General features: G+C 54.2%; 5 protein-coding genes across 5 annotated transcripts; 2 read left to right on the forward strand and 3 right to left on the reverse strand.

Annotated features, from left to right (window-relative positions):
* The first annotated feature begins 7,450 nt into the window (after positions 1–7,450).
* On the forward strand, positions 7,451–8,052 carry SEPMUDRAFT_149695 (uncharacterized protein). The gene has a single exon (XM_016905713.1). It carries the CDS (start codon positions 7,465–7,467, stop codon positions 7,891–7,893), a length of 429 nt encoding a protein of 142 aa, XP_016759954.1. The 5' UTR covers positions 7,451–7,464; the 3' UTR covers positions 7,894–8,052.
* A 386-nt stretch (positions 8,053–8,438) lies between these two features.
* Positions 8,439–10,575, reverse strand: SEPMUDRAFT_67157 (MFS general substrate transporter). Its single transcript, XM_016909778.1, has 2 exons — positions 10,411–10,575; positions 8,439–10,348 (listed from the first exon to the last, which is right to left on the reverse strand). Exons 1-2 carry the CDS (start codon positions 10,544–10,546, stop codon positions 8,733–8,735), a joined length of 1,752 nt encoding a protein of 583 aa, XP_016759955.1. The 5' UTR covers positions 10,547–10,575; the 3' UTR covers positions 8,439–8,732.
* A 223-nt stretch (positions 10,576–10,798) lies between these two features.
* On the reverse strand, positions 10,799–12,311 carry SEPMUDRAFT_149697 (uncharacterized protein). The gene is made up of 2 exons (XM_016905714.1): positions 11,686–12,311; positions 10,799–11,602 (listed from the first exon to the last, which is right to left on the reverse strand). Exons 1-2 carry the CDS (start codon positions 12,130–12,132, stop codon positions 11,207–11,209), a joined length of 843 nt encoding a protein of 280 aa, XP_016759956.1. The 5' UTR covers positions 12,133–12,311; the 3' UTR covers positions 10,799–11,206.
* An 89-nt stretch (positions 12,312–12,400) lies between these two features.
* SEPMUDRAFT_149698 (Elf1-domain-containing protein) lies at positions 12,401–13,553 on the reverse strand. The gene is made up of 4 exons (XM_016905715.1): positions 13,480–13,553; positions 13,388–13,429; positions 13,180–13,318; positions 12,401–13,128 (listed from the first exon to the last, which is right to left on the reverse strand). Exons 1-4 carry the CDS (start codon positions 13,480–13,482, stop codon positions 12,911–12,913), a joined length of 402 nt encoding a protein of 133 aa, XP_016759957.1. The 5' UTR covers positions 13,483–13,553; the 3' UTR covers positions 12,401–12,910.
* Positions 13,554–13,892: 339 nt separating this feature from the next.
* Positions 13,893–16,183, forward strand: SEPMUDRAFT_149699 (GTP cyclohydrolase II). The gene is made up of 3 exons (XM_016905716.1): positions 13,893–15,598; positions 15,679–15,749; positions 15,812–16,183. Exons 1-3 carry the CDS (start codon positions 14,068–14,070, stop codon positions 15,815–15,817), a joined length of 1,608 nt encoding a protein of 535 aa, XP_016759958.1. The 5' UTR covers positions 13,893–14,067; the 3' UTR covers positions 15,818–16,183.
* The last annotated feature ends 1,149 nt before the right edge of the window (positions 16,184–17,332 follow it).

Genomic DNA, 17,332 nt, shown 5'->3' on the forward strand with positions numbered 1-17,332 from the left:
ACCTAACCTCCCTCCAGCTGTAGTGCAGATGCAATCCATCGCTTGCAGTCCAGGAACGGGGACGCTCGATTACGACATGACACCTAGTCAGGTAGGTCATGTATACATAATACACTACATGTCTACAGGCGTTTTTAGACTTCCACCACCTAGCACTCCCGACGTGCAAGCCTGGCCCGGCCGGATCCATACGCACGACAGCCGTACAGAGTTACAGACACACCTGTGCGCACCTTGCACGACGCTAGGAGGTACTAGCGACAGCTTCTCGCTCGGAAGCGTGCTGCAGGAGGCTTCGTGAGATGGTGGTGGTGGTGGTGTCTCTGTCATCTCCTCAGTGCTTGTCGAGGCCGCGCTCGAAACAAAAGTATGCGGTGGTGGTAGCATCGTCTCAGATCTGCCAGTGTGTCATTGTTTGTCTGTTGGTTCCTACTTTGGGACTGCTCATGGGCGCGATTCAAGGGATCTGAAAGCAAGTGAAACGAGGACGGGACCCTCGGTGCAGGGTAGACCAGTAGCCCGGTAGGTTTTCTGATTGGACGCACGCTGCGTAGCCTGCGTTCACGATCGTCCGCCTGCTAGTAGACACAGTAGAGCCTGAGCCTGGAGAGGCTTTGCTTGGCTCCACGACCTTTGCCTCAACACAATGACTCCCTCACTTCCGTGAAAAAGCCCTCATCGCCCTCAGGATACGCCAAGACGGAGCCCAGGACACAGAGGGCAGCAGACTGAGCATCTCAGCGACTTCTCTGCGTTTGTTTGGCAGACGCCAGGGACATATAGGCCTCGGAAGAGAGCGTCTGGGAGAGGGCCGCCTAGGTGCGTGACAGGAACACCGACGACAGCGAGAGACGAAGCGACGCCGTGGCCGGCGCACCATCGGACGCGTCCGCTGCTCTCCCAGGGCGCGCTGCTCACGGAGACCACAGTGTTATTATTGCAGTATTGCAGCAATCTGATTGTGCTCGACCGACCGTGTTTCTACTCGCCTCCAGCATCTGCCCGTTTTTCTCCACCTGGACAGACGCCTGCAGAAGAGTTCGAGCCGGGGCCAACGATCCGCTACTCTTTACCCGCTTTGTGGCTTGACTTGCCCGAGCGCTTGCGACGTGCCTTCAGTTGACGGCGACTCACACAATTTCCTCAGAAAAACACCGCCCTCGACCACGGCACCACGAAAGCCAGTATTGCGCAGCACATCGCACGCAACGCGTTGGTCAACCCAGCCGCGTGATAGGCGCGCCCGCTTTTCTCTCCCTACCAAAGAGGCAGTCCCCGATGACTACCTAGCTTCCCGGGCGGCGCCAAGCATTTGAACCACCGCGGAGCCACCTACGCTCCTCGTATCGTTCCTGAATGGCTTATCGAGGCGGCTCGAATTACAGAGGACCAGCAGACCGATCACGCTCACCAGCTCGCTTCCCCGATAGACGAGGCTCGAGTGCGACCGCATTTGATGCGCGACAACAGACGCGCAATGGCTCAGACGCGCCCCGAGGGCCACGATCGCAGTTTGATGGAGCTTCACGCGGTCCCCCCATTGCTGGCCAGGCTGGTAACATTGCACGGCCATCACTGCGAGATGCACCCCCGCTAGGAACAGGAGCGCGGCCGTTCAGAGAGCGTGACTACCAGGATCGCAGGGAACGCTCACCTCCACTACGCGAGCGATCACCGCCAAGGAAATTCAATGACCAGCGAGATTTTCAGGTTCCACCACGCGAAATTGATGTCCGCGCTGCACGAAGGTCGTCGCGAGATGGTCCACCTTCCGCCAGCTCCAACTATTCGGACAATGCCCCCTTCTCTGGTCCAGCCTACAGAGGTGGTGGCTTCAGAGGTCGTGGACGAGGCGACTTTGACTTCAGAGGCGGTGGTCGTGGAGGACGACGCACATTAGATGAGCGAGGTGGCGACTTGTTTCCGGCTCGCAGAGAGCGCAGCCCGCCGCTGTCGCGGTTTGGGCGCGACCTGTCTCGAGATGGCCGGGAGCCAGATCGCAGAGACGATCGGCGCTATGATCGCAGAGAGGACGAGAGGCGACCAGAATGGCCAGACAGGGAAAGGGAGCGGGAAAGAGAGCTGGATCGCGGGAGACGAGACCAACCCCCAGTCAGAATGGAACGCCGTCTTTCAAACGACAACATCGCGAATGCCAATGCAACGCACTCGGCAGCTGCTGCGCCTCAGATTAATCCCGAACGACTGGCTATCATAGAAAGCTCTGGGGCTGACACGGGCCTGCGACGGCCCTCGACAACAGCTCCCATGCCGGCTCTTGCTCAAAGACGAGATCATCCGCCAGAAACACCTGCTTACCTCAATGGTCGAGCCGACGCCGCAGCACAACGCTATGGCTCACGAGGATCCAGTCCCCCCACGCAAGCGCCGCCTGTGCCAGCATTCAGCTTCTCTATCGCTCCAACCTCCGCAAACAATCAGGCCCCTCAAGCACTGCCCAAGAATGTGCCAGAAGCACGACCTACTGGCGCACCGGACTTTTCGCATGCGTCAGAGATGTCGCATGCACTCGTAGACGATCGACCTGCTCCGCCAAGCAATGCACCTACTGCTCCCAAAGCTGCTCCCATTGCACCTAAGGCCTATCATGCGAGTCCTCCACCAATGGCCCCGAGAGCTCCTCGTGCGCTCGAGCTTGATATTGCTGTGCCTTCGAGTAACAGGCTTCACGGCGTAAGGTCTTTGGAGAATATGCCAGCGCAAAGTCGGAGTGAGCCACATCAGGCACATCCACCTTCGTCAATGCCGCCATCTCCCGGAACAGCGCGACCTGGACTGTCGCAACAGGGTCAGTCGATTCCTCTCAATCCGCCGCAAGCACCTCGTCACGATCTAGCTGCTCCGACCGGCCCAAAGGCGATACGTGCCCCTATCGTACCACCTTCGCTATCCCCTCGACCTCCTTTCACCTCCCCTAGATCTGATACAGGCGGGTTTCAGTCCACAGCGGGACCACCCCGTATGGGCACTCCACCTCCCACTGCACCTTCCGGCCCACGCAGGCAGTCGTTCAGTGTATCTCCCAAAGTAGCTGTGTCAAGTATCCCTACTGCACCAAAGGCTGCACGGGCGCCACCCATGATTCCTCGAGCAGGCTCGGGCATCATGCCTGCGATCAACCGTCCATCCGAGCGACCTCCCTTTGCACCTTCTGGGCCTCGGAATCACCTTCAATGGAATCAATGGCGGAGACCTCAGGCGGGCGCAAGCGCCTTTGGCGACAAGGGTAACGCTACTGTACCTGCTAAGCGTGACGCTAATGGCGATGAGAAGGGAAAAAACGACCCAAGTAATAGTATGGCAACCAACATGGATGGTCATACTGGTGCTACTGCTCACCAGCAGCAACACGACGACTCGGCTGGTCAGCCGCACGAATTCGATTCTGCGGACAGTGGCAAGATTGAGGAATGTACCGAAATTGAGTCCGAGCCTGCGAAGCGGAAGTCTTCGTCAAATCCAGGCCAGCCAACCACGCATGCTTCATTCTTCGGGGGTACTCTTCCACGTTCGGAGCAAGAGATCATCGACAGCAGTGACGAGGAGGACGACGAACTCGATGAAGACGAGGACGCCACTCTCCTGGAAGCGAAACACGCACGAAGAGAGCGAGAACTTCGAGCACAGCTGCATGATCTCAGTGCTGCCAAATTTCGTGCGACCTCACCACTCGAATCGATAGCTAGATTAGCTCGCCTCTCCTTCAAAGATCTCGAGCGCGCCCAAGAGCAACGACACGAACCAATGGATGTCGAGGAGGGCGAAACCGAAGGAACTAGCGTGGACATGCCCTCCGCTACTCACTCTTCAGGTAGCGAAGAAGGTCCAGATATTGCAACCCCTTATGCAACCCAAGACGAAACGGTTGTGGTCCGAGATGCGGGAATCTTGAAAGACATGACCGATGCTCCGCGCAGACGAAGTCCCGAACCAGTCTCGCTGCCGTACCTGCTCAAAGCTGATGAGGCTTTGTCGTTACAAGATTCGGATTTGTTCCACGATATCGTTCAAGAGATCGAAATCGAAAAGCAGGATGGCATGGCATTTCTTGAGGACGAATTCAAAGCTGAGCGGGATATCGAATATGACGCAGAGGCCGAGTTTGGTGAAACCTACATGCAGTGGCGCGAGGAGTGCGAGGAGCTAGACAGGATCAAAGAGGATCATGACAAGCTGGAACGACAATTGTCTACCGAGCCTGGCCCCGTAATTGAAGCGCCTGTCCTGCCGGTGCCGAATCCAATTCTTGAAGGCAGACGGTTGCACAAGAACAGCAGTGAATATGAGATTGAGCGAGTAATCAAAGAGTCGGAAGAGACAGCTCGGATCGAGCGAGAGAAGCTTGACCGGGAAGCGAAGAAAGTCCAGGCCGATATGGAGAAGGAAGCCCAGCTACCCGACTTGGAGACAAGAGCAGTGGTCATTCGTGACACACTCGTCAACGCCAACAGATTGCGCGACCCTACTAAGCTGCTGCGAGTATTCTCATACGAGCCACCTCCGGACACGTTCACCGAGCATGAACAGGACGTCTTCATTGCTGCGTTTAAGGAGACACCGAAGAAGTGGGGAGAGATCGCGTCGTTACTGGAGGGCCGCACGTACAAGGACTGTATCCATCATTATTATGCCAACAAGTGGGATGGAAGATTCAGAGACAACAAGAAGAAGCTCAAAGGAGCTCGTCGAGGCAGGGGTGGCAAAGCTTCCAAACCCTCTCGTGGCTCCGCACTCATGGCTGACTTGAATAGAGGCGAGGACCTTACACAGACGGATACAAACACTGGAAGACCTAAGCGAGCTGCTGCGCCAACTACTTTTGGCGAGAGAGAAATTGAAGCCAAGGCTTCTCTTGCGAACCCATCTCCTGCCAAGAAGGCTGGCACGGCATCCAAGCAGGACGGCACTGGAGACGAAAAACCCGCGAAGAAACAGCGTCGAGCTGGCGAAGGCAAGCCTGGAAGGAAACCTAAAGCTCCACTGGCGACATTGGCCGCGGCAACGGCACTCTCAATGTCGCCGCACAAGCAGCCTCCGCCTCAAGTAAAAGATGAAGCTTTAAGAATGGGCAGAGCGAGCCTAGACGAGGCCAATTTGCTAGCTAATCTGCACAGTGGCCATCATTCCATGATGCAGCATGACAGCCATGTGGTATTCAGTCAAGATGCCATGCAACCACCTGTGGCGGCTGAAGAAGCAGACGCGGGCAGGCCATTGGTGCCCTCTGCCAAGCAGAGTGCTTCAAGCTACTGGTCTGTCCCTGAGCAAAATGACTTTCGGAAGCACATTGCACATTTTGGTACTGATTTTAGTGCTATTAGTGCACACATGGGAACAAAGACTCAAACTATGATCAAAAATCATTATCAGCGACAGGTCGATGGCGGCCAGTCTAGCCTTGCGGAGTTGGCGGAGAAAGCAGATCAAAGACGAGCACGAGGAGAAGATATGGGTCCTCCACCGACCCCGACGCCTATAACCAAGAGAAAGTATGACAACCCCCAAACGAGCACTCCGCGCGCGCTTGCTCCGCAGAACGATGCCATGGACATCGATGAACCCGCAATAGTCCAACGGCCTCCCGTGATGCAACAAGGCTCTCCGCCACAGCTGCAGAACAAGCCAAGGTTTGCTGGCTCAGCTGAGGGGACTCCCATTCAGTCTCAGCGCGCAGTGCCAAGCCCTATGCCACCTGCAGCGGTGCCAGCGACAACTGTACCTTCAGCTGTTCCAGCGAACCGAGTCGGCTTGCAGCATCCACTAGGCGCACGATTTGGGATACTTGGAGAAAACAGGCCTGAGTCCCGTCTGAGCATGCAATCCACCTCGATGTTTCCCGTAAGCCAAGGTCCCTCACCTGTGCCCCCGCGCAGTCAACCAGCTCCTCCACTTACACGTACGCTCTCCAACGCACCCCCCGTTGAGTTCTTGCAATCCCTGGAGCACACCTTGATCGCAGAGCAGAACCGAGCACTTCGCCTTCAGAACGAACATGATGCTCAGCTAAATCACGGGCAGTCTAATCACGGGCAGCCCAGTCACGGGCAGCCTAGTCACGGGCAGTCTAGCCACGGGCAGCCAAGTCACGGGCAGCCAAGTCACGGACAGTCTCTCGGACCAAGCCACGGACAGCATCGCTCACATCCAATCAACCCCTTCACTCATGCATCACCTGTCAGCTTACATCAGCCTCTGCATCATACTCCAATGCCACCGGAACGACAGCGAGGGTATGAGGAGCGTGTTGGAACGCCTTCACGCAACGAATTCTCTTCTGGTGGGATTTCGAGAGCACCAGCTCTCGTGAATCCTAATCCATCTGCAGGATCAGTGCCCGCATTTGGCATACCAGCAATGTCTGGCACGACGTCTGCATTGAGCAGACCGTACAACCCATCACCGCCCGCGCTGGAATCTGCTCGTCCTGGCTCGGTGCCAACATCAGGTCCTTCACGTCAACCGCCAATGCCTGTACAGACTCCATCATCAGCACCCACCCCCGCGCCTGAGCCGCCCAAGAAATCAAATCTGATGTCCCTTTTGAATTCTGACCAAGAAGAAACGAAAGCCCCGGTGAAGCGCGACAGTCTGCCGTCTGCAGCGACAACGAGGGTGGCGTCCCCTGCACCACCATTCAGCTCTACGCCTGCATCACAGCCCATGACAAACGTGCCTGCGCCAAGATTTGGACAGCACTCTGCACCACTCTCGCAATACCATCGTGGCACGTTCGGGCAGTCATTGTCCACTCCCGGCCCCTCGCCAGCAGCTTTGAAACAAGAGCCGGGAAGCGGAAGCACACCGTCGCTGCAACAAGCATCCAAGCATGAGTGGCAACCTCGTATGTCGCATGGTTCGCATCCAAGTCCGCCGGCGCCGGCGCCGCTTGATCGGGATGCCAGAGACGGGCGGTCCGGGTACCCATACACCTCTCACAGGACAGTTCTATCAAGTCTCAATCCATCTGCTCGCGCCAATCCATCTCCACCCCCCACAATGCATGGTCATTCGAGAAACTCCTCGCTCACCCAGGCCGGTCAGTCACAACGGGAGCAAGGGCGTACAATGCTGGGAAATGTTCCACCGACATCGCAAGCACCACTGCTCAACAATCCTTATGCACGACAGGAGCAGCAGCCGTTCTCGCAGGCGCCCCCTCAGGCTCCAAATCGTGCTCATCATTCGCATAGCAATTCCGCCAATCAGGGGCCTTCCATCATGGAACCCTTTCGTGGCACTCAAAGCTACATGAGTCGCGAGGAAGAACAAGCCAGAGCCTACCAGCAGCATCAGCATCAACATCAACATCAACAACAACAACAACATCAACAGCAGCAGCAGCAACAACAACAACAGCAGCAGCAGCAGCAGCAGCAACAACAACAACAACAACAACAACAACAACAACAACGACAACAACAACAACAACAGCAGCAGCAGCGCATGGAGCACGAGAACGCGATGCGCGAGCGCGAGCGCGAGGCACTCCACATGGACGAAATGCGACGACGTGAGGCGTACTACTCGAGAGGTCCACCGATGCAGACTCCACAGCCAATGCAGGCATATGGCGGCACTCCGTTCGGAAGCGGTCGCCAGCCCATGGGTAGCATGAATCTCCGAGACATTTCACGGAATGAAACAGAAGCCGCTATGCAAGAACAGCGTCATCGGGAACAGATGGAGCATGAGCGCAGACATTTTGGGGAGCAGCAACCTCCCTTTCCCAGGGAGCGAGATGCTCCTATGCTGGATCGTTATGGGCAAAGGGCACCACCAGACGATCGACAAACGCCTCTGCTTAGGAGGCCGACGCCGCAAAGTGGGGGATTTCCCGGCGGCGGGTTCCCACCTCCGTCGGGCAGACGATAAGGAAATTAAATAAACATCCACCATGTTCTTTTGTATCAGTATAAAGTCCTTTTTTGAATACCCCCTCTTTTTGTTCGCGATGGGCCAAAATAGTGTGTATAGAAAGTTGGGTACCTTAGGTACGAAGGATAGGAAAGGCACATATTGAATGAGTGAGACTTTGCTTGCAGCGATTCAGTCAGTGCATACGATTTGATACGATTTCTGTTCTTTTCTTCTTTTTCCCCCATCTACTGTACCTTACCTTACTATTCTACTGGCTGGTTTTCAATACATACCATGCTAATGCCGAGCCGCCGTCGCTCGGTTGCCGAGTGTGTCTCAGATAGTGTGGAAGGCAACACGACGACTGTACCTACAACCTGTACCTCAGGGACGTGGAGGTACTGTAGGCAAGTAGGTACGCGCCTAGTTGGGTACATATATAGCCAAGAGACCGTTCATCTCGGATACTTGTCGTGTAAATTCGACGCAAGATTACAGGTACCTGTACCTACTGTACATATTATACCTTGCTGACTCCTGAGGCTTGACCCTTTTTGCGCTTGTCTAGAATAAAACTCTTCATACCTGTGTTTGCTAGCTGAGAAACCCGCCTCCTATTGCAAGGAGAAACTGGAATAGCTTTGAATCTCCCGCTACCTGGTACGTACTGTATGTAGGAAGTAGTATAATTTCCGGCAGAGCGCGCGAGAAAAAACAAACAAACAGTGGAAGCATACATGTACCGACCGACCGACCGACCGAACGACACTGAGACTCGTCGTCGTTCTATTGTGGTGTTGACATGACACACATACATATGCGTGTGCCCAAGATCTTTTTGTTTTCATTTTCATTCATGCCTCCTCCTCCGAACTCCGCCGTAATAATCCGGCCGAAGTATCATACTCGTCCACATGATCATAATCCTCCATGCGTATAGGTTGATCGTCCGCGGCCGCGAGTCCCGCATGCTTCGACAAAGCCACGGCATCCGCGCGGCCCTGGCCGACATCAATCATATAGACCAGAGGTATAGGCAGGGCAATCAGCACTGCTAAAAACCCGAATGCGGGTCGGATGGTACCGAGTCCATCGACAATTGCTCCGACGATGGCGGGGCCAACGGCGGAGCTACCTTTGTCAGTGATGGCGTAGAGAGCGTAAAAGGCGGCTTCGGAGCCGGGAGGGATGATTTCGCCGTAGAAGGCGCGGCAGTAGGATGATAGACCACCCATGACGAAGCCGTGGACGAAGCCCAAGGGGTAGATTTCCCAGATTTGTTGGAGACCGAGAAATCCGAGAGATTGGATGAAAGGGATGAAGCCGAGTAAGCCGTAAAAGGGGATGATTTCCATGAGAATCATGCAGGCGATAATCGTCTGTTTCGTGGCGAGTCCGTAGCGTCTCGAGATGATGGGCCAGGCGAAGGCTCCAGCCAGTCCGGAGCCGATCGAAGTGATTGACAGGAGCGCGATAGGTATCGTGCCCATGTGTAACTCGGTCCGTGCGAATAGGATGGCTGTGCCACTGACGGTGGCAATGGCGTCCGATAGCAAGAACCAGGCGATCAGAAAGATCCAGGTCTGTCGCAGCTTCGCAGCAATTTTCACTGTCGTCCAGACAGACAACCATGCGAATCGGGCATACTGCAAAGCAATGGGTAGCTTCGACTTCCAGGGCTCAATGATGCGCAGTGGCGGGCCCGGTCGGTTGCGAAGCCAGAGTGCACCCGGCAAGGTCAGCAGAAACCAGCAGATGCCGCCGAAGAGAAGCACGACACGGAGAGGCGTGGACTCAGATGTGAAGTGGGCTTTTTTGAGCAGCACGAGTAGTCCGATGCTCAGCACCTGTGTCGAGACCGCTGCTGCATAACCCAGACCCACGCCTCGAGAAGAAATCTGCGTCGAAAGCTTTAATTCCGGCGAGGTGACGGGCCTATGTGTTCCAGCTTGAGAAAGACTCTCGTGAGATTTTGCCCTCACCTGGGAGTGGTTGGAAGCCAACAAGGGGAGATAGGAGTTGAGCAACACAAATGTGGACCCAAGGCAAACCACGCCAACGATGGTGAAAAGAGATCCAACAAGGTAGATTCCTGGCCATACCAGAACCATGGCCATTGTAGCCCCCGCGCCCACGAAAGCAAAGCTCAGGAGCAATCTCTTGCGGTACGTGCCATAATCTGCCACAGGACTGAAGGAGATCAAAACCAACGCCTGTACGAGCACGGCGATGGAGAACGTGTAGAGGGCGAAGCTGCTGGTAGCCATGGTCCGACCAAAGGGCTTAATGATGCATTGACTGCTCACATCGCCCTCGTCGCGCGTGATCAGTAGTGACTCAACGGCACTGCGAACGATTCTGGTAAACCTGGTGGCATTCTCGTGCTGTTGAATACATGGTGTCACTCCATCGGACCGCAGCACGCCAGCTTCCCTCGCAAGTTGCTCTAAAGTCACAGGCGCAAATGATCCTGCACAAAGGAGAGTGATCAACACCAGTACTGATCATATATCGATGGTTTTGGCGACATACCGACTCCACAGACAGCATATATTTCCGCCGCCAGACCTGTGGAATACCAGCCTCTCAGCTCCGCCTCACTTGTTGGCGAGACATCCTCTCCATCGTAGCGGGGAGCCCGCACCCCGTGCTCATCGTCATGGTCCATAAGACGTGTTCAGTGGGCTGACATGGTATAGGGATAAAAGTGTAAATATAGAAGTCATAAGGTATACACGTACATGTAGTGCAGTGGAACTTTGGCAGTCCTGAAAGTGTCCCTTGGACGGGTCCCTGGTGACGTAAGCCCGACTAGTCCTTGTTTGAAGCTCTATACCAATCTTGGCTAGATACATCTACATGCAAGGACGATACTGTCGATACATCATTTCCTTGGGACGGGAGGTAGCGGTTTACCTGAGTTGAAATTTATTTATTTCAAGGCCCGTGTATGTACGTTATGAGCTCTTTAGAACATGTCGATGTACTTTGGTGCCTTCTCCAGACTCATGGTTTGCTTTCGCTCGAGTCCCATGTATTGCGCCCTCCTTCGTGTGATGTTCTGCTCAATGCAACATGGTTTCGATGTGTCTCAATCAATGCTCGGTCTTCATTCCATGCTCCGAAGTGAGGACCTGTGCTGATCGGGTCCAGGAGAGCATAGAAAGAGCAATGTCGTAGTCAGGAATATCGCATGCAGTCTTGGGGCGTGGGATTTTCGAGTCTGCGTGGAATCCTGGTTGGTGGAAGTATTGGCATACTTTCAGACCGCAGTAGGCATACCTTCTGGAGCTGTATTCTACCTGTGACCCTTGATGTGGATCGGCTGCTAGGCCTGCTGCTCGACATGCTGTGCATGTTCTGTAGGAGGCCACATCGGAGGTCTGCCCCGCGGTGTCGACAGCTCTTTGAGCGACGAACGACCGCTAATATCCTCATCTTTGATGGAAGCCCTGGGAAGACGAGCCGTTGACACTGTAACGTCGTCCTGCAGGATCGTAGCTGGAGTAACACCGAGCTGGACTTGAGACTTCTTCGATAGTGCCTTCCTGATACTCTTGATTGGGGCGAGCCACTTCTGCTTCTGCTCGCCTTTCCTACAGTGCTGGCAGTTCGGTGGCTCTGCGCATGGATCCGACTCGTTCCTGGGCCCAGTTGTAACTTCGTTTAGAGGGGCTTGCTTCGAACAGAAGGGATCTTCTTCATTGGTTCTAAGCCATGTTGTCTACGCACTGTCAGCACATCACTCGCTCACGTCCTACACAATGTCGGTGGACAACGGCATCAATCTCTGCAGACTCCACACACCTTGAAGAGCTTCTTTTGTTTCTCAAACACTTCTGGGCTCTCGACCATGCCGTCCCGCTCCTTCTTGGTGCTCTTTACTCCTCCCGGGCGATCAGGAATGTGCTCTGGATGCATTCCGTAATATGCGGCAAAGGTCTGAATATAGCGATCCTTATTTCGAGTTATGCAGGCCTCAAAGAACTCTGTGCGTTCAGTCGTGGTCATGTCTTTGGTGTACTCCTCAATCACTTTCACGAATTCCTTTCGCCAGTCCGCGGCTTCACTGCCACCAGTTTTCTCATGATCTCTGTCGAGCCATTTGGGCTCTGTCCGAAACTCCCGTATCAACGTTGGTGCTTCTGAGGTCGCCGTAGCCGGTGTACCAGGCCGCTCACTGGTCCTCCGCCCAGCAGATATGTTGGATGGCGCTCCTGGGAGCTCAGTAGACTTTTCAGCTGCATCGTCCATCGCGAGCAAAGTTTCCGTATCAGGACTGATTCGATGACTGTGTGTAGATATGATTTCCACGAACACGCTGCCTGGAAAGTCTCGTCTCTAGCCGCAATGTGAATGTTGACTGTGAGGTGATTTAGCCATGTTCATGCAGATGTGCCTTTGGCAGTTGCGCTGGGTGCAGTGAATGCTGGGTGTCGGCCTGCAAGCGTACCGCAAAAGACACCGAAGTGAAGGAGCAGTACGAAATCTCACATACCTCAATCTTAATGCATGTCATGTGAACTCGAATTCCTTATCATATTTCTTTGTTTTATCCACTTTGCCTCATTGCCGTCTTGTGTGTGTCACACACGTGAGCCACAATGATGCACTACAGAAGAATGCCAAGCGCAAATTGCGCGAGATTGATGTTTCTGTCTCAGCAGACCTGACCTGGTAGGAGGTTGGATATGTATCATAAGGTACTATCGTCATTCCCTCGCGTACGGAGCGGGAACTCCAGATGGCAAGTCGGCCGATGTTGGCCCTGCCGATCATCCATAAACTGGGGCCGAACCTTTATTTATGGACGACTCATCCCTACCAACCTCAAACCCGTGCTCTCAGGGTCGCGTGGTCCTTCGTCTTCCTGCACACATGTGTGCATATCTATAGATAATGCTGCAAAAGTGCGCGATCCCGTTCCCCGAGACGGTGGAGGTGCTTGTTGCGTTTCGAATATACCCTTTCCTTTCTCTTTTGGCGTGGAGCAGCGCTCGTCGACACATCCCGCCGCGAAACCGTAGAATGCTCAATCGGCATAATCAGCCTCAGCGTCCGCGTCTTCATCGTCTATAAACCCGGCATCTTCATCGGTGTATTTCTCTCCAGGCGCCAGGCCTGCGCGCGGCGCAGAGGTTTGTGGTTCTCGGAAAGAGGAGGCAGGAGCAGGCGGACCGGCCGTCTCTTTGGCGACAGTTTCGCAGGCGTCGATCCAGTCAGAATACACGTCGACAGCGGAGCTGAGGTCTGTAAGTGGTCAGTGTATGCTCGCGACATGATTGAGAGTATTGCGCATACAATTTGTGCTCGTCTGGAAGTTTTGTCCACATGATTTGCAGCTCAAGTTGCCGACACCCATCTTTTTATCGATTTTGACGCTGACTGAGGTCTCGTGGTTGCAGAAGACACACTTGAAGGAAGTTGCGAGTGCTTCACGCTAGAAAGAGTCAGCGCTGGACTGCGACGGGCGTTGGCGCATGGCAGCGTCTATTAGGTAGGTACATACCTTCTTCTTAGGTCCTTCGCGCTTTGCAGCCTTGCGTTTACCCTGTAATTGTTATTATCCTGTCGATATGGGCGATAGCATGCTGTACCCACCATGTCTAATGCAGTCTGTTGGTTGTGTGGTGATTGTGTCGTGATTGTGTCGTGGAAAGAAGGTTGTGTCTGTTGCTGAGTGCTCGTTGATGAAAGCTTTAAGCGGTTCCGTTGTTGACCCTTGCGAATCTGATAATGGAATGTGAGGAATGACGCTTGGCTCCATTTGACTGGACCCGCTCTGACTCTGAGCACTCCGAGAGCCCCGCTCCCGGCGTTCCGAGCCTGACTCAGCGAACGTGAGCATTAGCACTTTCGATCACGTGTCTTCGTGTTTCAGCCGCCACCTCCTCCTCCTCCTGCGGACGTCCGCACAGTACGCTAGGAGGAACGGCGATCTCCTACCGGTTATCAGCGGTGGCCTATCGGAAGCACTCATATATTATTCTATACGTAGCAACCTCTACGCCTTGCCGACATATTCTCTGTTGTTCTCTACGTTTGGCTTGTGATCAGCCATATTGTGACACCTATACCATCTCTTCGTCGAAACTCATCACCCTCTTTCGGCCTGATCAGACTCGCTTTCTCCCCCAACGTCTTGCCCCTCCCCCCGCCAGCAGCCTGTCCTTACCATCAACAGACAAGATGACCGCAATACCATCCGACATGGCTGGCAAGCTAGACGTGATCCTCGAGAAACTCACGAAGCTGGAACACGGACAGACCGATCTACGGCAGAATCACAACTCGCTGAGCTCTACCGTGGAGTCTATCAACGGACGTGTCAATGCCCTAGCTGGTGTCAAGCAGGCGCAGAATGGGATTGCTCACGATGCGAGCTATCCAAGCCCTCATCTAGGCCCCAGCAGTCCGAAGCTTGCCCCCCAAGGACTTGCGGAGCGAGACAGCATTGGTTCGAATGACGCACTGGTTAAGGATGCCAACAGCACTTCTACCGAGCAGGCAGCCTCACCTTCAGCCCGACGACCCAGCACGGTCACTTCAAAGATCATCCTCACCTCGTATCCTGGTCAAGCAGGTGTAGATCCTGCGCCTATGGAATGGGGCTCACGCGATGCAGCCAAACGTGGTCCAGTAGTAGTCTCACGCAATCCTTCTACCATTCGGCGACGTAATGCGATTGGGGCTCACGGAGGCTCGTACAGTATCTATTACGCACTTGCAGTCGCGAGTAAGCAGATGGACACTGATCACAAGCCTGATTTCACCAACACTGAGCCCGCTGCGGATATCGGACCGTTTCCTGCATGGTATGACCCCAAGAAAATCGTTGCAATGGATCCTTGGGGACATCTCGCACCGTGGTTGTACAATGACTACATCAAGAACGAGAATGTCGAGATTCGACCCACGATCGCAGTGACTAAAGCGCATATGATCTTGCCCGAACTTGCCGAAAGTGTACGCAAAGGTCGCTTGGTACCCGACGGAAAAATCTGCCTGAACGAATCTGGCGAGCTGAATGTCACCAAATTCGCAGTGGAGCCGACATGGTATCTACCCGGTGTGGCGGAACGTTTCGGCATTGACGAGGGTAGTCTACGACGATCGCTGTTCGAACATACTGGTGGTAGCTACCCTGAGCTCATCACTAGAAACGACATCAAGCTGTTCCTTCCCCCGATCGGAGGCCTCACTGTGTACTGCTTCGGGGATCCGAAGAAGATGAGCGACCCGAACTCCAAGCTTGCCCTGCGTGTGCACGATGAGTGTAACGGGTCGGATGTGTTTGGGTCAGACATCTGCACGTGCCGGCCATACTTGATCTTTGGTATCGAGGAAGCAGTGAAAGAAGCACAAAGAGGGGGTAGCGGCGTCGTCATCTACTTCCGCAAGGAAGGTCGTGCGTTGGGCGAGGTCACCAAGTACTTGGTGTACAATGCACGCAAGCGTGGTTCCGACAAGGCCAGTGAGTACTTCAAGCGAACCGAGAATATTGCTGGAGTGAAGGACATGCGCTTCCAAGCGCTCATGCCCGACATTCTGCATTGGCTCGGCATTACTAAGATTGACCGGATGCTGTCCATGTCCAACATGAAGCATGATGCCATTGTCGAGCAAGGCATTCCGATTCACGAGAGAGTGCCAATTCCAGACGAGATGATTCCGGAGGATAGCCGAGTTGAGATTGATGCCAAGATTCATGCTGGCTACTGTAAGTACATGTACCTTCCTACCTGACGGGCGAGTCTTCACACGACGCAGCTCCATGCTGACTACTTGTGATTATCATAGTCACCAACGGAAAGATCATGACGGTCGAAGAGCTCGACAACGTGCAAGGCCGAGCCTGGGAAGATGTCGATGTAAGTCACGTCAGCTCACTCACCACAGAGGCTGCCATAAGCTAACAAAAGATGTGTCAAAGCATTGATGACCACGTACTTGGACATATGCAGAACTTGTCGTGACAAGCGAGGTCCAGAGCAAGGAAGCACTTCGATACAGGTTTCAGCCCTTTTGGAAGTGCAGATCATAGAGCCCACCAGCTCAGAAGAAAAAGTGCGTGCAGCACATGGGTGAGACTGTAGATCCTCCCTTTCCTCATGATCAACGTAAGCCGCGTGAGCATGAGCGTGAGAGTGAGCGTGAGCGCAAGAGATGGAAAAATAGGGTGTGTGATGGAGATGACGAGGACGACGAAAACGACGACGACAATGATGATGATGGTGATGATGATTACCTTCAGTATTATTGCACTACCAATGCCCATCAACTGCTCCAAAGAGTGAAATTTTCCCGTCATCGTGATCTTGCTTCCCCCCAGTGTCCCAGGACTGCGATAAGCCGGCGTGCGATCAGTGGCTGCAGCAGCGGTTCACACCACCATAAAGACCGTCTGACTACCTACCTCCTACCTTACCTACCTTACCCAGAGCAGCGGGTCCTCGAAGTCAGTCTGTCGGTGCGCACTCCGTACTCGGCGAACGTACTGTAAGATGGGTACCTGTAGTAAGGCGGGCATGTACACAAACTGCACTGGCCGGGCAGGACTCGGCAAAACCACAAATCCATGAACAACCCGACCAAACCAAAACCAACCCAACTCAACCCAACCCTCGCACCAACCAGCTTTTTCCTCTTTCGAACAAAAACAAACAGTCACAGTCAGTTGACAAGTCGGTGTACACGTCAAACAAGCTGGCCCCCCCTCCAAGAAAGAGAGAGAGAGAGAGACAGGCAGGCAGAGTCCCCCTATCGGAAATCACCGCCTTTTGGTCTGATCCCCTCCTCCACTTCTTCCCTACCTAGTCCAATATACTAATGCACGCACCGTAGTCCGATTCTTCTTCGACGAGTCTTTGTTGCTGTGCAAAATCGATAGATACACGATACAGGATACAGGATACACGACACAGAGCACACGACACACGACACGACTGACTCTTCCCCCCCAGCGTCAGCCCTTGGCAACCTCTGGTCTCTTCAGTCTCCTCTGTACCTAAGTACCTATGTAGCTGCAGGTTCCTGATCAAATCACCGGCAGTTTTAGGTGCCCGCGACGACGACGCCTGCTGCATCTAGAACCTTTTTGTTTGTTTGTTGATCTGTGTAGAGTGTAGAGTGGAGAAAATGTCATCCATGATTTTTCTCGCTCTCGGGAATAACGGGCCCGACTAGGCTGCCCTTTCGGCATGCCATTCCTGGCTGCTTGTTCTCCATACTACTGCAGTGTGCACTGTGTGCAGAGTGTGCAGAGTGCAGAGTGCAGATGCGGCGTGGTGAATGATGAGTCGTGCCACCTGGATCCCACGATGCGGAGAGGCACAGAGAGAGAGAGAGAGGCGCAGAGAGAGAGAGATAGAGAGATGCGTGTCATCACCCGTTTCCGCTCGCCTTTCCGGCGTGGTGAAGTGCAAGTGGGTACGTACTGCTAGATACAAGATCT

This window comes from Sphaerulina musiva (assembly GCF_000320565.1).
Source record: "Sphaerulina musiva SO2202 unplaced genomic scaffold SEPMUscaffold_6, whole genome shotgun sequence".
NCBI lineage: Eukaryota > Fungi > Ascomycota > Dothideomycetes > Mycosphaerellales > Mycosphaerellaceae > Sphaerulina > Sphaerulina musiva.